Raw genomic sequence first — 19178 nt, forward strand, 5'->3', positions numbered from 1 at the left:
AAACGGAGCAGCCTGCCGAAGATGAGGCCATTACGGCTCGCCTTTAGGTGTCCTCCTCGGGATAGCGTCATTTAAAGAACGTGGGTCTGCACAACGTAAAAAAAAACTGGAAAAAAAAATCGGAAAAAACCGGAGTTCCCTGGCGAAAATGAGGCCGTTACGGTTCGTCTTTAGGTGTCCTCCTCGGGATAGCGTCATTTAATGAACGAGGGTCAGCACAACGATAAATAAAAAAAACCAGAAAAAACCGGAGGAGCCTGCTGAAGATGAGGCCATTACGGCTCGCCTTTAGGTGTCCTCCTCGGGATAGCGTCATTTAAAGAACGAGAGTCAGCACAACGTTAAAAAAAACCGGAAAAAGCAAAATTCGGAGGAGCCTGCCGAAGATGAGGCCATTACGGCTCGCCTTTAGGTGTCCTCCTCGGGATAGCGTCATTTAAAGTACGAGGGTCAGCACACCATAAAAAAAATCGTAGTAGCCTGCCAAAGATGAGGCCATTACGACTCGCCTTTAGGGGACCTCCTCGAAATAACGTCATTTAAAGAACGAGGGTCAGCACAACGTAAAAAAAAAATACTGAAAAAAATCGGAGGAGCCTGCCGACGATGAGGCCATTACGGCTCGCCTTTAGGTGTCCACCTCGGGATAGCGTCATTTAAAGAACGAGGGTCAGCACAATGCTAAAAAAAACGAAAAAGAAAATCGGAGGAGCCTGCCGAAGATGAGGCCATTACGGCTCGCCTTTAGGTGTCCTCCTCGGGATAGCGTCATTTAAAGAACGAGAGTCAGCACAACGATAAATAAAAAAAAACGGGAAAAAAAACCGTAGGAGCCTGCCGAAGATGAGGCCATTACGGCTCGCCTTTAGGGGTCCTCCTAGGGATAGCGTCATTTAAAGAACGAGGGTCAGCACAACGTATAAAAAAACAGAAAAAAAACGGGAGGAGCCTGCCGAAGATGAGGCCATTACGGCTCGCCTTTATGTGTCCTCCTTGGGATAGCGTCACTTAAAGAACGAGGGTCAGCACAACGTATAAAAAAAAAAAGAAAAAAAAACTCAGAGAAAAAATCGAGAAAAAAACCGGAGGAGCCTGCCGAAGATGTGGCCATTACGGCTCGCCTTTATGTGTCCTCCTTGGGGTAGCGTCATTTAAAGAACGAGAGTCAGCACAACGTAAAAAAAAAAAGAAAAAAAAACTCAGAGAAAAAATCGAGAAAAAAACCGGAGGAGCCTGCCGAAGATGTGGCCATTACGGCTCGCCTTTATGTGTCCTCCTTGGGGTAGCGTCATTTAAAGAACGAAGGTCAGCACAACGTAAAAAAAAATAAAAAAAAACCTAGAGAAAAAAACCGGAAAAAAAAAACCGGAGGAGCCTGCCGAAGATGAGGTCATTACGACTCGCCTTTATGTGTCCTTCTCGGGATAGCGTCATTTAAAGAACAATGGTCAACACAACATATAAAAAAAAATCGGTAAAAAAACTGGAGGAGCCTTCCGAAGATGAGGCCATTACAGCTCGCCTTTATGTGTCCTTCTCCGGATAGCGTCATTTAAAGAACGATGGTCAGCACAACGTAAAAAAAAAAAAAAAACCAGAGAAAAAAACTGGAAAAAAAAAACTGGAGGAGCCTGCCCAAGAAGAGGCCATTACGACTCGCCTTTAGGTGTCCTCCTTGAGATAGCGTCATTTAAAGAACAAGGGTGAGCACAACTAAAAAAAAAAGAAAAAACCGGAAAAATAAAAAAACGCCAGCCTCCTTGAAGCAGGGTTCATCCGAGAGCTGGACTACTCGACTTGGCTGTCTAACGTGGTTTTGGTGAAAAAACACAGTGGGAGGTGGAGAATGTGCGTGGACTACTCCGACCTCAACAAGGCATGCCCTAAGGATTGCTACCCCCTGTCCAACATTGACGCACTCGTCGACGCAGCAGCGGGATACCAATACCTGAGCTTCATGGACGCCTACTCTGGGTACAATCAGATACCGATGCACCGACCCGACGAGGACAAAATGGCGTTCATAACGCCAGGAGGGATCTATTGTTACAAGGTGATGCCGTTCGGTCTAAAAAATGCTGGCGCCACGTACCAAAGACTGATGAACAAGATATTCAATGAGCTCATAGGCAAGACAGTAGAAGTCTACGTGGACGATATCCTCGCAAAAACCGCACGACCCGATGACCTCCTAAGAGACCTAGGGGATGTGTTCGCCTCCCTCCGACAGCACGGCATGAGGCTCAACCCGCTCAAGTGCGCCTTTGCCATGGAAGCTGGGAAGTTCTTGGGGTTCATGATCACCCAAAGAGGGGTAGAGGCCAACCCTGAGAAGTGCCAAGCGATTCTCCAGATGAAGAGTCTGGGTTGCATCAAAGACGTCCAGCGGCTGGCAGGAAGGCTGACGGCGTTATCCCGTTTCCTCGGCGCATCGGCAGCGAAAGCCCTGCCCTTCTTCAATCTAATGAAAAAGGGGATAGCATTTGAATGGACCCCAGCCTGCGAGGAAGCATTCAACCACTTCAAGGAAACCCTAGCAACACCTCCGGTGCTCGGAAAGCCCAAAGCCGGAGAGCCACTCTACCTCTACCTAGCAGTAACAGAGGAAGCACTTGCAGCAGTGCTCGTAAGAGAAAAAGGGAAAGCCTAGCAACCGATTTACTTCGTAAGCAGGGCCCTACAAGGAGCAGAGCTGAGGTACAGCAAACTGGAAAAACTGGCGCTCACACTCCTAACCTCCTCTCGAAGGTTGAGGCAATACTTCCAGGGTCACTGTGTGGTCGTCAGAACGGATCAAGCGATCCGTCAAGTACTCCAAAAACCCGATTTGGCTGGAAGGATGATGACCTGGGCCATTGAGCTGTCCCAATACGACTTGCACTATGAGCCCCGTCACGCAATCAAGGCACAGGCAATGGCAAATTTCTTAGTAGAGGTAACGGGCAATCCTCCCGAAGAAACGGGCACACGGTGGAGGCTCCACGTAGACAGGGCCTCCAACCAAACGTCCGGGGGAGCCGGGGTCATCTTAGAAAGCCCGGCAGGAGTCATCTACGAACAATCGACCAAGTTCGAGTTCCCTGTGTCGAACAATCAAGCGGAATATGAAGCCCTCTTAAGCGGGCTAATACTAGCTCGGGAAGTCGGGGCGACGAAGGTCGAAGTATGCAGTGACTCACAGGTCGTCACCTCGCAGGTAAGCAGAAGCTACCAAGCCCGGGACCCCCTCCTGCAAAAATACTTGGAAAAGGTTAAAGAAATGACAAGTCAGTTCCAAGAGGTCACGATCCAACACGTCCCAAGAGAAAGGAACACACGGGCGGACCTCCTGTCCAAACTAGCGAGCACGAAGCCAGGAGCGGGTAACCGGTCTCTCATCAAAGGCATGATGAAGGAGCCAACGGTCGCCCTCCATTTGACGAAGTCAAGCCCCTCATGGTTGGACCCCATCACAAACTTCTTGGAACTCGGCAAGCTGCCTGACGATGAGAAAGCGGCCAAAACATTGAGAAGGGAGGCGGCCAGATATGCAATCATACAAGGGCAACTGTTCAGAAAGGGGCTCAGCTAGCCCCTATTGAAGTGCTTGCACCCCGACCAGACGAACTATGTACTTAGAGAAATCCACGAGGGTTGTTGCGGCCACCACATCGAGGGCAAAGCCCTAGCGAGGAAGCTCATCCGAGCCGGATACTACTGGCCATCAATGATGAAAAACTCGAGGGAATTTGTCAGAAAGTGCATAAAGTGTCAACAAAACGCCAACTTCCACAAGGCGCCGGCTTCCGAGCTGAGCCTGCTGACGACCACACGACCTTTCGCTCAATGGGGAGTTGACCTTCTGGGACCTTTCCCGATTGGCCCAGGGCAAGTCAAATACCTCATAGTTTCCATCGACTACTACACCAAATGGATAGAGGCTGAGCCACTGGCCAGCATATCTTCCTCCAACTACCGGAAGTTCATGTGGAGGCAGGTGATAACCCGTTTCGGTATCCCGGAGGTCGTCATTTCGGATAATGGGACGCAATTCACTGACAAGAAGTTTACGGAGTTCCTCACCGGCCTAGGAGTAAAACAGAAGTTTTCCTCAGTGGAACACCCCCAGACAAATGGACAAGTGGAGTCCGCAAACAAAGTCATCTTGCTTGGCCTCAAGAAACGCCTAGACAACAAGAAAGGCGCATGGGCCGACGAGCTCGCTTCGGTCCTATGGTCCTACCGAACAACCGAGCAAAGCGCTACGGGGGAAACCCCTTTTCGCCTAACGTACGGGGTCGACGCGGTAATACCCGTTGAAATCGGCGAACCGAGCCCGCGGCTACTACTCGCAGGTGTGGACGAAGCGGTGGAAAAGGACCTGGTGGAGGAGACGAGGGAGATGGCCCACTTGTCAGAAACGGCGTTGAAATAAAGAATAGCCCTGCGCTACAACGCTAAAGTCCTCAGGAGGGATTTTGAGGAAAGAGACCTCGTCCTGCGACGCAACGACGTCGGTCTACCGACCCTTGGAGAAGGGAAGCTGGCGGCAAATTGGGAAGGTCCCTACAGAATTAAAGAAGTGCTTGGCAAGGGTGCCTACAAGCTCGAGAGACTTGACGGCAAAGAAATCCCTAGAACATGGAATGCAGGTAACTTGAGGAGGTTCTACTCCTAACTCGGGCACACCGACCAGGAGGCCTAACGGGCTCATATATGCTTGCTTTGTTCACATGTTAATTTTTAGCCCTTGTTACTTTTTAGCTATTTACTCCTATCGAATACTTGCCATGTTAACAAACTTGTCTAGCTGACGATTAATTCTCACTTGTCAAAATATTTTCTTACTTATCTGTTGCTTCCCAATACGTGTTTCACACGATTGCGTCCTAAAATGGCAGCCCGGGACTGATCACCCCGGGAACCATTTGGACCACAGCCATAACTAACGGCGGCGACAACACGACCAAAGCGGTCCAAAACCATTACCAATGTAAAACGGCAAAACGGGCACAAGCAATAAGCCCACCCCGAAAAGGCGGTAATGAAAACAGTACAACAAACAAAGACAAAAGATAATAATGACAAACCGGCCAGACGACTAAGATAAGCACAAGTTGTAAAGTTTCAAATTACAAAACGTTCAGCAAAATGATCAACAAATCCACACTAAAATATCCAAGTTACAACAGATCACTTCCTAGGCATGTCAACAATCTTGCCATCTTGAATCATCTTGAAGACCCCAATGGCCGACGTGTCAAAGTCGGGAGCCACGATCTTCACCTGAGCCTTCAGGGCATCCTCAGTCATAGAAATCGCGTTCTTCCCTTGCTCTTTGGTCGCTTTCAGCTTCTTCCTGAGCTCCTCGACCTCGACTTTAGCGGCTTTAGCCGACGACACGGCTTGGTCACGCTCTTTTTCCAAGACCGCCACCCGACCCTGAGCGGCGTTCAGCTGGCTCTCCAAGGTCATCTCCCGCTCAGCTAAACGGGCCACCGTCTCGTCGGAAGCCTTCAATTTCTCCTCGGCAGATGTCGTCTTTTCCTCGGATGCCTTGACCTTCTCCCCCATCTCGGACAACTGGCTCTGGAGCAGCTCAACCTGCACCTTGAAATCATTGTTTGCCTTGGCAGAAGATTCGAGCTTCTTCCGGAGGGCCTGCATTCCCGACAACTCAAACTCAGCCTTTCGAGCTATCACGGCCCCCCGGAGCAAAGTCCGGTACATCCATCTCGCCTGTCCAGCCAGGTCGGTTCCATGAAAATGCTCCTCCGTCCCAGGGATCAGCTGCGAGTCGATAAAGGTTGTAGCATCGAAATTTCTCTCCATGATGGTGAGAGTCCCCTCCGGGCTCGCAGACGCCCTCCGCCTCTTAGGGGTGTGGATGAGTTCCACATCATCATCTTCCTGATGGACAGAGGATGAGTGCCCGCCAACGACGACCTCGGGAAGGGGAGAAGCCTGCGCCCCTTCTGGGTTCTTGCCCGACATGTTGGTATCCTGAGGAGAGGGCACAGACTGACCCTCCTTCTCCCCGGAAGGCCCCTCCGACTTCCTGGCGTCTTTCTCTTCGGCCTTCTCCTCGTCACTTTCCTCGAAGAAGGTCTTCATCAAATTTTCAAGCCCTGTCAGAGGCAGACATCTCCACTGCAGCAAACAGATAAACGCGTCAGTCGTCAGATCAAGAAAAACAAGCAATAATAAACAGTACGAACACGAAACAAATCGACTCACGGATATAGCTCCTGGCGGCCTCCCGTTCACCCATGAGAAGATGGGGGTTCACGGGGTTCTTCCCAAAGAGGGCAAACAACACATCAGCTATTTTCTTATCTACAGGGGACATCCCTTTGTACGTCACCTTAATAAACGAATTAGACCCCGCCCCAAAACTCCAATATGTTGGGATGAGGCGCTCCCCCTCTAACGATAACCAGAAGGGATGGCGACCTTTAACAGGGCAAACTTTGAAGAATTTGTCCTTGAACCCATGGTAAGAGTCCTCGAACAGACCAAATATGCTCCGACCTTGGGCGGACCGGAAAGAAAGGAACCCTTTCCTCGCCTTCCCTTGTTTGGAGGGGTTGGTGAGGTTGAAGAAAAAGAGGAAGACATCCACTGACGCCGGCAGCTCGAGATATTCACAGACCATCTCGAAACAGCGGATAGAAGCCCAACTGTTCGGATGGAGCTGCGAAAACAGTACTTTGAGATCAAGGAACTAAGAAAGACGAAGGATTACCTGAATTTGTTGCGAGGAACTAAGAAAGACGAAGGGAAGATGCGTGAGGATATCACACCAGTGCTCTGAGATCTTCGAAAGAGGGAGGAAGAGATAGCAAGACGATAGAAGAAGCAGGAGTGTAAAAAAGAGGAATAAAGCGAAAACGAACCATTTAAAACTATCCCCAGGGAGCGCGAAAGACTGGGGGCAAAATAGTTTTTGCGTACGGGGATTCCCAACCCATTATGAGCATTCAATGCTCAGCACGGAGAACGAAGCGCTGAACGGTTACCTCAGTAACCAAAGGACACGCGCGCAGGGGACACGTCCCCCCTACGAGCGGCCGATCCGGCGACGACCTATGAAGAGAGAAAGAACGCACCACAAATAGTCCTCACGGCTACCACTGGCGCGTGGGGGCACTGTTACGGCCCGGCCCAAACCTTCTGCTGGCTTGGGCCGACCCGAGCTCCACCCGACCCGGACACGCGTCCGTAACAGCTCTCCCACAGTTGTGAAGGGAGCGCCTCGAGAGTAGTGGGCCTGCCTTTACAGGGCCCACCGATAGAAAGTAGAGATAAATGTAACCCTTGTTTAAGTGTTACATTTATTGATTTTGTAGTATGTATGAAGTTTGTATGTAAGGGGTGTTTAGTTTGCGATTTGGTTTCTTTTTTTATGAAACCATCTGTTACGGCCTGGCCCAAAACTCGCGCGGGTCAACCCGACCCGAGTTCTCGCCGGCCCAGTGGTGCGTCCTCCACCCGACCCGGACACGCGTCCCGTACGGCTCGCACACAGCCGTGGGACAACACCTTTGAGGGTATGGGCCCGCCCATTGGAAGGGCCCACTACTGACATGTATATAAGGGGGAGACTGGCTCTCCCCCCAAGGTACGTCACATTCACACATCATTTCTTCTCCGCCTGCACATATTCTGACAAGGGCGTCGGAGTGTCTTTGCAGGTGGCACCCCCCTTTTTTCACACGAAGTACTCGGGACCTCGCGCATCTCCGGCCGGTAGTCCACAACCTGACGAGCCCCAACCGTCTCCCAGAATCTTCACCCGAACCGACCGGAAACCGACTAACCGAACAAATTCTATAATCTGTACCTCTAACTTAGATTAAAAACAAGAATAGAAAAATAGAATTAGTGAATTGAAAAAAAAATGAAAAAAAAATAGAAGAAGAGAAAATAAAAATGATAACAAAACAAAATTTGAAGAAGAGAAGAAAATTTTTTTTTTTATTTTGAATTCAAAATTTAAAACTTGAAATTTCATACTTATACATTATGTGAAATCAATGACATGGGATTATAGAAGGCATAAAATGATGTTGATTGGCTAAGATAGAAGCATTGTTGAGAATTAACTTGATGAAAGACACGTCAGAATTTTACTACTAAAAATATTTGTTTTATGTATTTAATTGAGTGCTATTAAATTGAATAAATTTTTTTTAGCATGTTTAGTAATTTTTTAATAATAAAAGTAAAAGAATTAATTTTTTTTGAAAAATTATAAAAAAATATTTTTACATAATAAATAAATAAAAAATATTTTTATATTATTATATTTAAAATAATTAATAAATAAAAATATTTTTTTATGAAATATTTAAATATAAAATTATTTTTATTTTATTATAAATCTTTTAAAAAAATAATTTTAAAAAAAGATGTTTTTTTTTTTTAAATTTACNTAAGTAGTCACCAAAAAAAAATATTACTTAAAAAGTAACTTGAAAGAGAGTGAATCAACTAGGGGAGCACCCACCAAAGCCATTCTTATTCCCTCGCTCGCTGATCAGCAATAAAAGCATGAAGCACTCCTAAGCGAAACCTCGTCATTGGGATTTGTGAACGCCGCGAAGCAGCAGATCACAAATTCGCTCCCAACATAACCCTCGACAGCTTTTAACTAAACCTCTACCTAGGGCACGGCACGGCACACAGCAATTTCACCACCACTAACATTGAAAACCAATAATAACTGAATTCCAAACGCAATTCACATAACCAACCCTTACAATCTTAATCTTATTCTTCTTCTTCTCTTTTCCATGGCGGATCCCGCCTCCTCTCCCGCCGTAACCCTAGAACCCAAACCCCAGCACACTGAATCACAACCTGATCCAGCTCCACCTTCCACATCCCTATCTCAATCTCCGGCTCCCGCAAACCCTAATCCCAATCCCACTCTGCTCTCCGCGCCACCGCCCGCGCCGCCGTTGCAGCAGCACCATCCCACCTTCTCCTACGTGCCGCCTCAGGTCTCCGCTGGACCTCCCTTCGCGCCTCCCGCCGCCCCCTCCTTCCGGCCGCTGCCTCCTCAGGCACCGCACTTCTCCCCGTTGCCAAATCCATCCGGAGGCGCCGCTCCGCCGAGCCTTGCCTACCAGAATCCGTCGATTCCACCTCCTGGTGTTAGCTCTGCGGCTGCAATGGCTCCCGGCGTCGCCTCTTCTGCCGGTGGCGTTGCGGTTCCGGTGTCTGTGCCGCACATGCAGCCAATGATGTCGTATCAGGTTCCTCCCGGCCAGCCCGCCATCCCAACCCTGAGACCGCCCTACGCGATGCCAAACGGTTACGCCGCCATCCCGGGTGCTCCTCAAACGGGTGTACCTCCTGCTGGTGGGTTTTGTTGCTTCCATAGTTCAACTGTTTATTATTGTTAATTGCTCAATTATTATTATTTTTGTTGTTGATATTTTGTGATTATGCGTGTTTGTGCATTTAGTGCTTGTTCCGAATCGTTGATGTCAATGTGATATGTTTTTGCTTGCGTTAAGATTGATAATTAGTAGTATTTTACTAGCACTTTGAAATGTAAGGAGGCTGTTGACTGTTTCAGCAAAAGACAAGGAAAAGAAAACCTTTTTTTTTTTACTGGTACATCTTATAATAATTCAGGATTTCGTAGTGTGGGAGGAGTTTGTTTCAGATGAATTGGGGAGGGATTAAGAAAAGTTGTTGTTGGTCGAGAAAGGGGTATCGATGACAGGATGTTTTCTCCTACAGTGTCTTGACTCTCTTGATTGAATTCGGTGAGAAAGGTTGGGAGGCTTCATATTGCTTACAGACCTACATCTACAACAGTACAACTCGTTTAAATTTGGTATGCACGTGTTTGCCAGGTTTCTTGCTTTGTCTTTTACTAAAATTGGAAATGAAAGTTTACAAAGAGTGATACTCACAATGGGAAAATAATATTTGTTCTTCTGTCGATGTAAATAATATATGGTTGTGTCATGCTCATTTTAGTAGGCTACTTTGTGCTAGTTGTAAGAGTACTTTCCCTTCAATGGTTTTATGAATTCCAGAAGTCGACCATGTTTGCAACTGAATGCACGTTGGCCTTGTGTGCTAAGGTATTGCAATCTTTTCAATTCTCTATCTTTCCTCTATTGCACTTTCATTTCCCATTTTTAATGCTGCGACATGGGTTCTATATATATAGTTAAAAGAACCACTTAGAATTCAACTAGAATTTCTTCTTATTTAAACCAAGCGTACATGAGACGTGGATAGTCTCATGTCACATGTGCTTTGGTTGATGGGATAGTTTGAGAAGCCCACTATATTACAAGTGATCTAGAAAAGGTAAGCGCTTTCTACATAACCGTAAATTTCAAACTCGATAGTATTTCTTAATGTTTTCTTCAGGTTGTCATTTCAGCTGGTGATTGTTGGCTGTGCTGCCATCTCTATTATGCTTTTGATGTGTGGTAACAGCATTCCATTGTTCTTGTCGCATTTTTCCACATATATCCTTAGTGTTGTATTGATTAGGTTATAATGCCTCCATATGGAACTATGGTTCGTCCTGTATATCCTCCTCGAGTACCTGGAGCGGTTAATGTTCTCCCGGTATCACGTCCCCCTGTTGCAGGGGTACCTCCAGTTCGCCCTATTATTCCTCCTGTTGTCAGACCTGTGGTTGCTCCTAGTGTTACTCCAGCTGAGAAGCCACAAATCACGGTTTATGTTGGCAAGATTGCACCTACTGTGGAAAATGATTTCATGCTTTCTATTCTTCAGGTAAGTTGTGACTATTTTGTCCTTGTGTCTGGGGAGTGGAGATTTTTTTTATATTTTTTTTTTGTATACAACATTTATTAAGACAGTTTTCTTTCTCTGAAGTTATGTGGACCAGTTAAGAGCTGGAAACGTCCTCAGGATTTATCGAATGGAACGCCTAAAAGCTTTGGCTTTTGTGAGTTTGAGACTGATGAAGGGGTTCTTCGTGCCTTGCGTTTGCTTACTAAATTAAATATTGATGGGCAAGAGCTAATGGTATATCTTCATTTTCATAGCACTTATTTGTTTTGCTGTTGTGTTTACATTAATCTTGTTATCAAATTACTTGATATTGTCTGTCACTATGAATGATAAAGGGTTAACTGGGTATTTTATTTGTCATTATACAATTGTTCCTGCAATCCTTTTGCTTTGACAAGAGCTGTGGTTCTCTTAAAAAAAACTGAACTTGTGCATGACTATTCTCCATTTTCTTTTTCTGATTGGTTCTATATCTGAGCCATGCATCCTTTTATATTTGGTTGACAGCTGAACATCAATGAAACTACGAAAGAACATCTGAAGCGGTATGTTGCGAAAAAAACTGAAGATTCAAAGAAAAAAGAAACCCAGGTAGCAGGTGCTGAAAAAGATGATGAAGGTGCACAACCTTCTGATGGTGGTGGGAAATCTGATGCCGAGGACTTAAAGAAAGAGGATAGTGATTCACATAACAAGGAATCCCTTGATTTTGCTACCTTCGGCATTGTCACTGATGATGATAGGGAAGCTGATCGAGAGGCTTTGGAAAAGATTACGAACATGATAGAGGAGAGGTTGAAAACAAGACCTTTGCCTCCACCGCCTGCACAGACGCCTGGTGATGGCTCTGCAATAACTTCAGAACAACCAGCTAAAACAAGAGATGGAGATTCTGATGAGGCTATGGGGAGGAATGGTGAGATTTATTGTAGACAAAAGTCGCATTATCTGTTTCTTTTGATACGTCGAGATCATATTATATCAATGAGATACATTGTCCTTTGCAGTTCTTTCTTTTATTGCTTTTCCCCCCCTTCTGAAAAATTTATCAGGAGATTACTGTTCAATTTTTGTAGAAGGAAATGAAGATAAAACTGAAAAAGATGCAAACAGTGACATCAAACAAACTAGTGAACATGATAAGCCTGAGACCCCTGATAGAAGGCATGACAGGAGAAGCAGAGAGAGGGACCGAGATAGGGAACTAAAACGGGAAAAGGACAGGGAGCTTGAAAGATATGAACGAGAAGCAGAGAGGGAACGTATTAGGAAAGAAAGGGAACAAAGAAGGAGGATTGAGGATGCTGAGCGTCAGTATGAATCATGTTTGAAAGAGTGGGAGTATCGAGAAAGGGAGAAAGAGAAAGAGCGCCAGTATGAAAAGGACAAGGAAAAAGAAAGAGAACGCAAACGGAGAAAGGAGATACTATATGATGAAGAAGATGAGGACGACGATTCAAGGAAGCGGTGGCGTAGAAGTGTATTAGAGGAGAAGAGAAAGAAGAGATTGCGTGAAAAGGAAGACGACTTGGTTGACAGACAAAGAGAAGAGGAAGAAATTGCCGAGGCCAAGAAGAAGGCAGAGGAGGATCAGCAACGGCAACAGCAGAGAGATGCACTGAAACTGTTATCTGACCATTCTATAAATGGCGGTGAAAAAGCCATGGCTACTGAAGAGGCTGCCAATGAAGTAAAAAATGTTGTTACAGAACACAATAATGCAGTTGATTATAATCATGAAGGCCATATAGGTAATTTTTATAAGCCTTATTCTCTGTTATTTCTTTTACTCTCTCATTGTATTAACAATCGGATGCTTTACATGGCAGGTGATGTCAATTCACTAAACGCTATGAATGATGAATCAGCCATGGCATCTGTCTCAGAAAATGATGCACGATCAAGTGCAAATGCTCCTGCAAAGAAGTTGGGATTTGGTCTAGTTGGGTCCGGAAAAAGAACAACTGTCCCTTCTGTTTTCCACGAGGAGGAGGATGATGATGCACACAAGGACAAAAAAATGAGGCCTTTGGTTCCAATTGATTATTCAACTGAGGAACTGCAAGCTGTTCAACCTACTTCCGCTGGGCCAACACCTCCAAATTTGGCTGCTGCTGCAGAATTTGCAAAGCGTATATCCAGTGCTAATCTCAAAGAAGAGAAGCTTGATGGAGAACGAGATAGAAGTAAGCGTTCAAGTGAGAAGTCTAATCACCGAGACAGGGACAGGAGTGATGAAGATGGCACCCACAACAGAGATGACCACAAGGAGAAAACTGACCGTGACAGAGATCGAGATCATGGATTGGACAAAGTAAAGACCTCGGATAACAAGAGACTCTTGGATGCAAAACAGTTAATTGATATGATTCCAAAGACCAAGGAGGAACTGTTCTCGTATGAGATAAACTGGGCAGTGTATGACAAGGTATGTGATTCTTAACTGTGGATGCATTTGGACTTGTGCGATTACTTGCTCTTGATATATCTGGAAGATGTTTGTTTTACCTCTTTTCCATATGGTGCTGGATAGGAGATGGGTACAACTGTACAAGCCCTATTTTTAGGGGTGGTAGGGGTGGGTTTTGGTGTGGGAAGAAAGGTTGAACATATTCTGGTTTCTATTAGAGTATATTTTTGGCATCGTTAATGGGGGCACCATATGAAAAGTGTTGAAACTTTTAAAAGTTATGAAGATTCTGTAGAATGATTTTGCAAATAACTTACCACAATACGTTTAGAAGGAAAACCATGACCTATTCTTCATAGTCTATTTTGTGCATGTTTTTTTGAATTGCAAAACATTAATAACTGGATAGAGTGCACAATGGATGTACGATGGAGTATTGACTATGGATAGAGGAGTCCTAGACAATATTTTTGGGATTGAAATTTTTGTGCTGATTGAGCTTAAAAAATTCTTGCATTTTTATTGTCATTTATATTTTGGTGGTTTGTCTTTGTGTTGTGTAGCCGATAAGAAAAAAGAAAAGTTCATTGTGCTCCAAATTGTTGACTTAATATCTTATTTTTCAGCATCAGTTGCACGATAGAATGAGACCGTGGATTTCAAAGAAGATCAAAGAGTTTTTGGGGGAAGAAGAAAATACATTGATAGATTACATTGTTTCCAGTACGCAAGAACATGTGAAAGCATCCCAGATGCTAGAACGTCTTCAAATAATTTTAGATGAAGAAGCTGAAATGTTTGTTCTCAAGATGTGGAGGATGCTTATCTTTGAAATAAAGAAGGTAGAGACGGGGCTTGCTTTGAGGACGAAATGATGATTTCTCTCAGGATTTTAAGTTTAGAGTTCTGCTGGATTGAGATTTTTACCACCGTCCCCATGTCTTCATCCTAAATTGTAAATTAATTGCATGACCGGTTAGCCATAAACAATTTAATGTAATTTTTTCTGTCTCTACTGAATACTGATCCGAGATTCAATTAGGCTTTTGGATAAATTCGTTTCCTTTAATGAGAAGGCTGCACTTTTTGTCATGTTGAGAATAGTGTAAAAGTTAGAACTTCGGTGTTGGCCGTTTTTCTTTTGTTTGTCAAGTGAAGTAGTGAACTGTGAACAGTACATAGTCCTTGGCTGCATGAAAGAAAGGGGTGTCACCCTAACTTCATAATGATTACACTCTCTGATCATAAACAATTTGAGTTGTCTAATTTTGCTCTGAACGTTACTCAGACTTACGTTGATAGCTTTGGAGATGAGAAGTTGAGAACGTGGAACAGAATATGTAATAGTAGAGTAGAGAAGAGAATAGTGCAATCACACTATTCATATTTTGTAAAATGATATTCTTTAGCCATCAGTGTAGAGTAGAGTAGAGAATAGTCTTGAAATGGAGAAGGTAAAAGAATTAAAAATTTGTGGATGGATTTTTGTTGTGTGTTTTTGTCATTCTGAATATGGTGGCTATTCACTTATTCGTATGAAGATATAAAAATAATAATAAAAATGTAGATATGCATTGCATTAAAATAGTTCAATGTTGACAATTTACCTATAAAAGAAGTAAACTAAATATCCATCAAAGATTGAATTAACTTGACAAAGCTATCCAATAGATTACAAATTTTATGTAGTTTTATCGAATGTTTTGGGTGATTTTATTAAATTAATCCAATATTTGATGGTTAGAATTATTCGTCCTTAGCCTATATGGAAATGTAACAAGCACACGCGTAGCTGAAAATAGAAATGTTACATACATAAATTCCAAATGCACGGCAATTCATTAGAAGCGGCAGGTTGAAAACTACATAATTTTTTGCTGAAGAGAGGAAAATGACAATAAGGACCACCTTGAAGCCATTTGCTCAATTCTCATGCCTTCAACTTCACATAACTCCAACTCCAAGGTAGCGTATCTACTACTTGTATTAATAATTTGTAAAATCTTTCATATCCCTATCTTATATATATTGGTTTCATCTAAAAAGTGTCATAATATTTGACATTTTCATAGTTTAGTAACCATTTATTGTTTACATCGAAATCAACATGCAGACCATGTTAGATTTCTCAAGCTCTAATGTAATAATGATGTTTCAATGGAAAGAGTTCATGCTTTTATTCAATACCTTTATTCTTTTGTGTTCTCAAACTTATTCTGCCAGCACCAATTGTGTCCTTAACATTCAATACTCTTCAACCTTGAGTAACTCAAACTGTGAACATCATAGTTGGGGAGGATTCATCAATACTTGTTGTCAACCACTTTTTGATGATTATCTATATGCCTTGGGGCATCATGCTAACAAAACTGGAAAGATATTTTTGAACCCCTCAGAGCAAGAAAACTGCTTCGTGCCGGCGAAGAATTTTAAGCTCTGCGGCGGGGTCAAGAAGTTGACAAGGGGAGCTGGCGGTTGCTCTGATTACACTGTTATGGATGTCACCAAGAAGCTTGGTGAAAATTTAAGGAGATTAGATGAAGATTGTATGAATGACAAGCCAAATGGAAACTGCAGTTCATGCTTGAAATCATGGGAGGATATAGTTGTAAGATCAGAGGATACAAAGGAATCAGAATCACAGAGTTTCAGTGATGATGTTTGTAGGTTTGCTGTTCTTATCTCAATGACAAGCATCAAAGTTTATGATAGAGAATCAATTCAGAAAGTTTATAAATGTATAGGGGGAAACACCATTTCTGAAGGTGAGGTCTTAAACTATAGTTTGATAGTGTCTTTTAAGATTTTAGTATACATATTAAAAATTCATTAAAATTACATAATAGTATACAACAGATGTTTATAGACTTAATATGCATGTTGATGAACCTCTCACAGATAAGCAAGAAATTCAAGCAAAGGGGGGCAATGCTAAGCCAGGTATATAGTTTCAGCCTTATAACATGTGAGACATAAATTCTCTCCTTAGATTCATAATAGATTATGTAAAAGAATATGATGACTACAGGTCTCAAGATTCTAGCCTTTGCTTTAACTGGAGTCACAGTAGTAGTACTTCTTGCAGCACTTGCATTTTTTGTCAAAAGAAAAAGAGGTGCTACAACTCCCACATTACTAGAAGGTACTCATGAAAAAATAGCCTTCTAAATTTTCTTTTATGGTCCTGAAACATTTATTTCCTTATCTCTTATTTGACACCATGATATGATGTAATTCAGTTTATGAGGATTCAGCATCAGTTAAAATAACTTTGAAGGATGTTTATGTAGCAACTAACAATCTCAGCGCCGCGAATTTCATTGGCCAAGGTTCGGCAGGTAAGAATATGCCTTGAGATATATGGGATTTGATATCATCAGGTAAATAATATACAAGTTCAAGAGTTTGATTAACAATGTTAGTGTTAGTTTTCTGTATTTACATTTATGATCAGATTAAGTTAGAAAAGAAAACTGTCTTCATAGGAATTGTACCATAAACTACACAATGATGACAAGGAAAATGATAACAGTCATGTTCATATTAAGCTGAGATAATAATATTATTCATGAATCATAAAACCTGTAACATGAAATGAAAAAAATCTCCATTTTTGATTTTTTGTTTCAATTCCAGGGAAAGTGTACAAAGGTATACTCTCCAATGGTCTACATGTTGCAGTGAAACATATTACCAATGGAAGTTACATGGAAACATTTGTTAGAGAAGTGAAAAGCCTTTCCCATGTTAAACATCCGAACCTTGTTACGCTGCTCGGATACTGCGAAAACAATGAATCTGAATGCTTCCTAGTCTATGAACTGTGCTGCAATGGAAGCCTGTCACATTGGCTATTTGGTAATTATTTTTCCTTCTAAGCTTCCTCTGTCCATACAAGTTCTTGAACTGATTAGTTAACTGTGACAGACTATGATAAAGTTCTTTCATGGATTCAAAGACTAGAGATTGCTGTTGATAGTGCAAGAGGCCTCAAGTTTCTACAAACCTACCCAGGTGGCTGCATTGTTCACCGTGATATAAAGGTATACAATCTTATCTGGGATTTTAAGGCCATTGAATCTTAAGAAAGAAGCTAGTCAAATAGAACTCACATTTCTTTGTAATGTATGGTTTATGATCAGCCAGCAAACATTCTTCTTGATGCCAATTTTCAAGCAAAACTTTCAGACTTCGGGTTGTCCAAGGTTATGGAAGTGGATCAATCCTATGTGAGCTCCGAAGTGAGAGGAACATTTGGCTATATAGATCCTGAGTATCGGACAAATCACCATGTGAATGCCTCTGGAGATGTTTACAGCTTTGGCATAGTGTTGTTGCAAGTTCTATCAGGACAAAGGCTCCTTCACAGCAATTTTCACAGACCAATGTCACTAAGTAAAATGGTGAGAAATCATAATATCAGTAATTTAGTATAACAGTTGATTGATGATTTACTAACCAAAAAATAAAATGGCCCACAAAAATATTTCAAGGACTAAAATTGTGAAGACTAAAATAGTGTACTTAGCAATTTTAACACTAAATTACCTTTGACATTTTTTATGATCCTAGGATGTGTATCTGACAAACTAGATCTATAAGTACCAAACTAGCATTTACCATAATTCATCCATGGATTTGGATTTTCAGGCCAAAGATTCTGCTAGAGGTGGCGATATTTCAGAATTTGCAGACCCTAAACTCAATGGAGAGTATTCTGCAGAAGCATTTGGCATCATACTGAAGCTAGCTTTGTCTTGCATAGGGCTCAAGGAACAAAGGCCCTCTATAGCAAAAGTGTTACATAGTCTAGAAAAGGCACTAGATATCTCATCATCATAATAATCACACTCTATTACATTATCTAGAATATATATGATCAAAAGGAAAGAACAGAAATTGTTGTATAGACAATTATGAACATCTATGCATTTATTTGTTTTCTAGCCACATAAAATATTATGTGAAGCATGTTTTATATATCAAAATAAATAACCAAAAAATAGAAGTTATTAAGCAGCTATGGAACTTGGCAGAGTAAGCAGTAATTAAGCATAGGCACAAGCTGGCAAAAAAGTGGAGTTTTGATTTCTCTAGTTTCCATGCTTTATTTTGGAAAGTATATATGAAGCCATAAGAAGAAAAACATGTCCTTAAAATTGAAAATAACATACAAACAAACAAAAGCAGATCACATATTTTACTTGAAGAAGAACAGAAATTGATTGTCAGACATAAACAAACAAGAGTAAATCCTCTCTCATTCTTCTTGAATTGTGAAAACTACTTAGTCTATAGGGCAGTTCACTATTTATGTAGGCATAAAAAAAATCCTAAATAGTATCTAAAATAGTTGATATTTAATTATATTAAAACATATCTTATCTTATCACAAATGATTTGTTCCTCAAGATTAAATAGCCTTAAAATAAATCCAAATATTAATAATAGCAATAATACCAAATTAAATCAACCCACATATTTTGCAATCATATCCATATCTCTAACTTGCATATATGGAATCCAATTAAACCGAATCTATTTTAAATAACTACGTTACATGTACACTAAATCAACCACCTGAATTAAATATATTTTGATATATAAAATATACATTAAAAATAAATTTAACACTATATATATTTATTTTACAATTCTCAATTCAGATCACATATCATTTCCTAACTATTTATTCTTCGATTGATACAGTATGTATACAGTATATCAGATTCATTACATAACAAGGGACGAAGGATATTAGTCGAAAGAAAGAAAGAAAACAGTCTAAAAATACAAAATTTAATAATATCTCATGCAAACCTAATTTATAGAGAAGTCTACATCATACTATCATAGTCCTGTATCGAACCAAAATGATAATTTCAACTGTCACATTTTATTGCGTAATGAAAAATTGACTAATACCTATGCCAAATTACCTATTTATAGACACAGGGGAAATATATTTTTAAAGATTTAATTAATATGTTAAAGC

General features: G+C 42.0%; 4 protein-coding genes and 1 long non-coding RNA gene across 13 annotated transcripts; 4 read left to right on the forward strand and 1 right to left on the reverse strand.

Moving 5' to 3' along the window:
- LOC107633838 lies at window positions 2237–4414 on the forward strand. Its single transcript, XM_016337434.1, has 2 exons — window positions 2237–2626; window positions 3977–4414. Exons 1-2 carry the CDS (start codon window positions 2237–2239, stop codon window positions 4412–4414), a joined length of 828 nt encoding a protein of 275 aa, XP_016192920.1.
- On the forward strand, window positions 8521–10513 carry LOC107631468 (extensin). 6 transcript variants are annotated; one of them, XR_002359866.1, is made up of 3 exons: window positions 8521–9345; window positions 9625–9829; window positions 10035–10305. XR_002359866.1 is itself a non-coding variant. In XM_021119654.1 (3 exons), the coding sequence occupies exons 1-2, from the start codon at window positions 8775–8777 to the stop codon at window positions 10055–10057; spliced, it is 594 nt and encodes a 197-aa protein (XP_020975313.1). In that variant the 5' UTR covers window positions 8521–8774; the 3' UTR covers window positions 10058–10082; window positions 10378–10513. The 6 variants fall into 6 exon arrangements, 4 of the variants coding, with proteins under 4 accessions (XP_020975313.1, XP_020975311.1, XP_020975312.1 ...); XM_021119654.1 differs by lacking the exon at window positions 9625–9829 and adding an exon at window positions 10378–10513 and having other exon boundaries at window positions 10035–10082; XR_002359867.1 differs by having other exon boundaries at window positions 8525–9345; window positions 9733–9829.
- Window positions 10513–14409, forward strand: LOC107631466 (RNA-binding protein 25; the record flags this gene model as incomplete). Its single annotated transcript, XM_021119649.1, is given in 6 exon segments — window positions 10513–10752; window positions 10855–11007; window positions 11281–11689; window positions 11850–12524; window positions 12603–13201; window positions 13810–14409. Coding segments are annotated over 6 exon segments (2325 nt in total), but the record flags the coding sequence as incomplete, so codon positions are not given.
- LOC107631467 (probable serine/threonine-protein kinase PBL21) lies at window positions 14981–18078 on the forward strand. Of its 3 annotated transcripts, XM_021119650.1 has the most exons (9): window positions 14981–15148; window positions 15407–15948; window positions 16082–16123; window positions 16212–16325; window positions 16423–16521; window positions 16820–17041; window positions 17111–17226; window positions 17326–17586; window positions 17834–18078. In XM_021119650.1, the coding sequence occupies exons 1-9, from the start codon at window positions 15075–15077 to the stop codon at window positions 18023–18025; spliced, it is 1662 nt and encodes a 553-aa protein (XP_020975309.1). In that variant the 5' UTR covers window positions 14981–15074; the 3' UTR covers window positions 18026–18078. The 3 variants fall into 3 exon arrangements, with proteins under 3 accessions (XP_020975309.1, XP_016190412.2, XP_020975310.1); XM_016334926.2 differs by lacking the exon at window positions 14981–15148 and having other exon boundaries at window positions 15168–15948; XM_021119651.1 differs by lacking the exon at window positions 14981–15148 and having other exon boundaries at window positions 15168–15846.
- LOC107631469 lies at window positions 16723–17939 on the reverse strand. 2 transcript variants are annotated; one of them, XR_002359868.1, is made up of 3 exons: window positions 17804–17939; window positions 17296–17574; window positions 16723–17201 (listed from the first exon to the last, which is right to left on the reverse strand). It is a non-coding gene; the product is annotated as an uncharacterized LOC107631469 (long non-coding RNA). The 2 variants fall into 2 exon arrangements; XR_001618577.2 differs by having other exon boundaries at window positions 17732–17848.

This window comes from Arachis ipaensis, chromosome B03, assembly GCF_000816755.2.
Source record: "Arachis ipaensis cultivar K30076 chromosome B03, Araip1.1, whole genome shotgun sequence".
In the NCBI taxonomy this organism is placed as follows: domain Eukaryota; kingdom Viridiplantae; phylum Streptophyta; class Magnoliopsida; order Fabales; family Fabaceae; genus Arachis; species Arachis ipaensis.

Excerpts from the sequence above, each read along its gene's own strand:
- LOC107633838 (XM_016337434.1), top strand. The coding sequence starts at position 2,237 with ATGAGGCTCAACCCGCTCAAGTGCGCCTTTGCCATGGAAGCTGGGAAG. Across the intron at positions 2,627-3,976 it reads AAGCACTTGCAGCAGTGCTC|GTGATAACCCGTTTCGGTAT; the intron begins GTAAGAGAAAAA and ends ATGTGGAGGCAG.
- LOC107631468 (XM_021119652.1), top strand. The coding sequence starts at position 8,775 with ATGGCGGATCCCGCCTCCTCTCCCGCCGTAACCCTAGAACCCAAACCC. Across the intron at positions 9,346-9,624 it reads AACGGGTGTACCTCCTGCTG|GATTTCGTAGTGTGGGAGGA; the intron begins GTGGGTTTTGTT and ends ATAATAATTCAG.
- LOC107631467 (XM_016334926.2), top strand. The coding sequence starts at position 15,291 with ATGCAGACCATGTTAGATTTCTCAAGCTCTAATGTAATAATGATGTTT. Across the intron at positions 16,326-16,422 it reads AACTCCCACATTACTAGAAG|TTTATGAGGATTCAGCATCA; the intron begins GTACTCATGAAA and ends GATGTAATTCAG. Across the intron at positions 17,042-17,110 it reads CCTGTCACATTGGCTATTTG|ACTATGATAAAGTTCTTTCA; the intron begins GTAATTATTTTT and ends TAACTGTGACAG.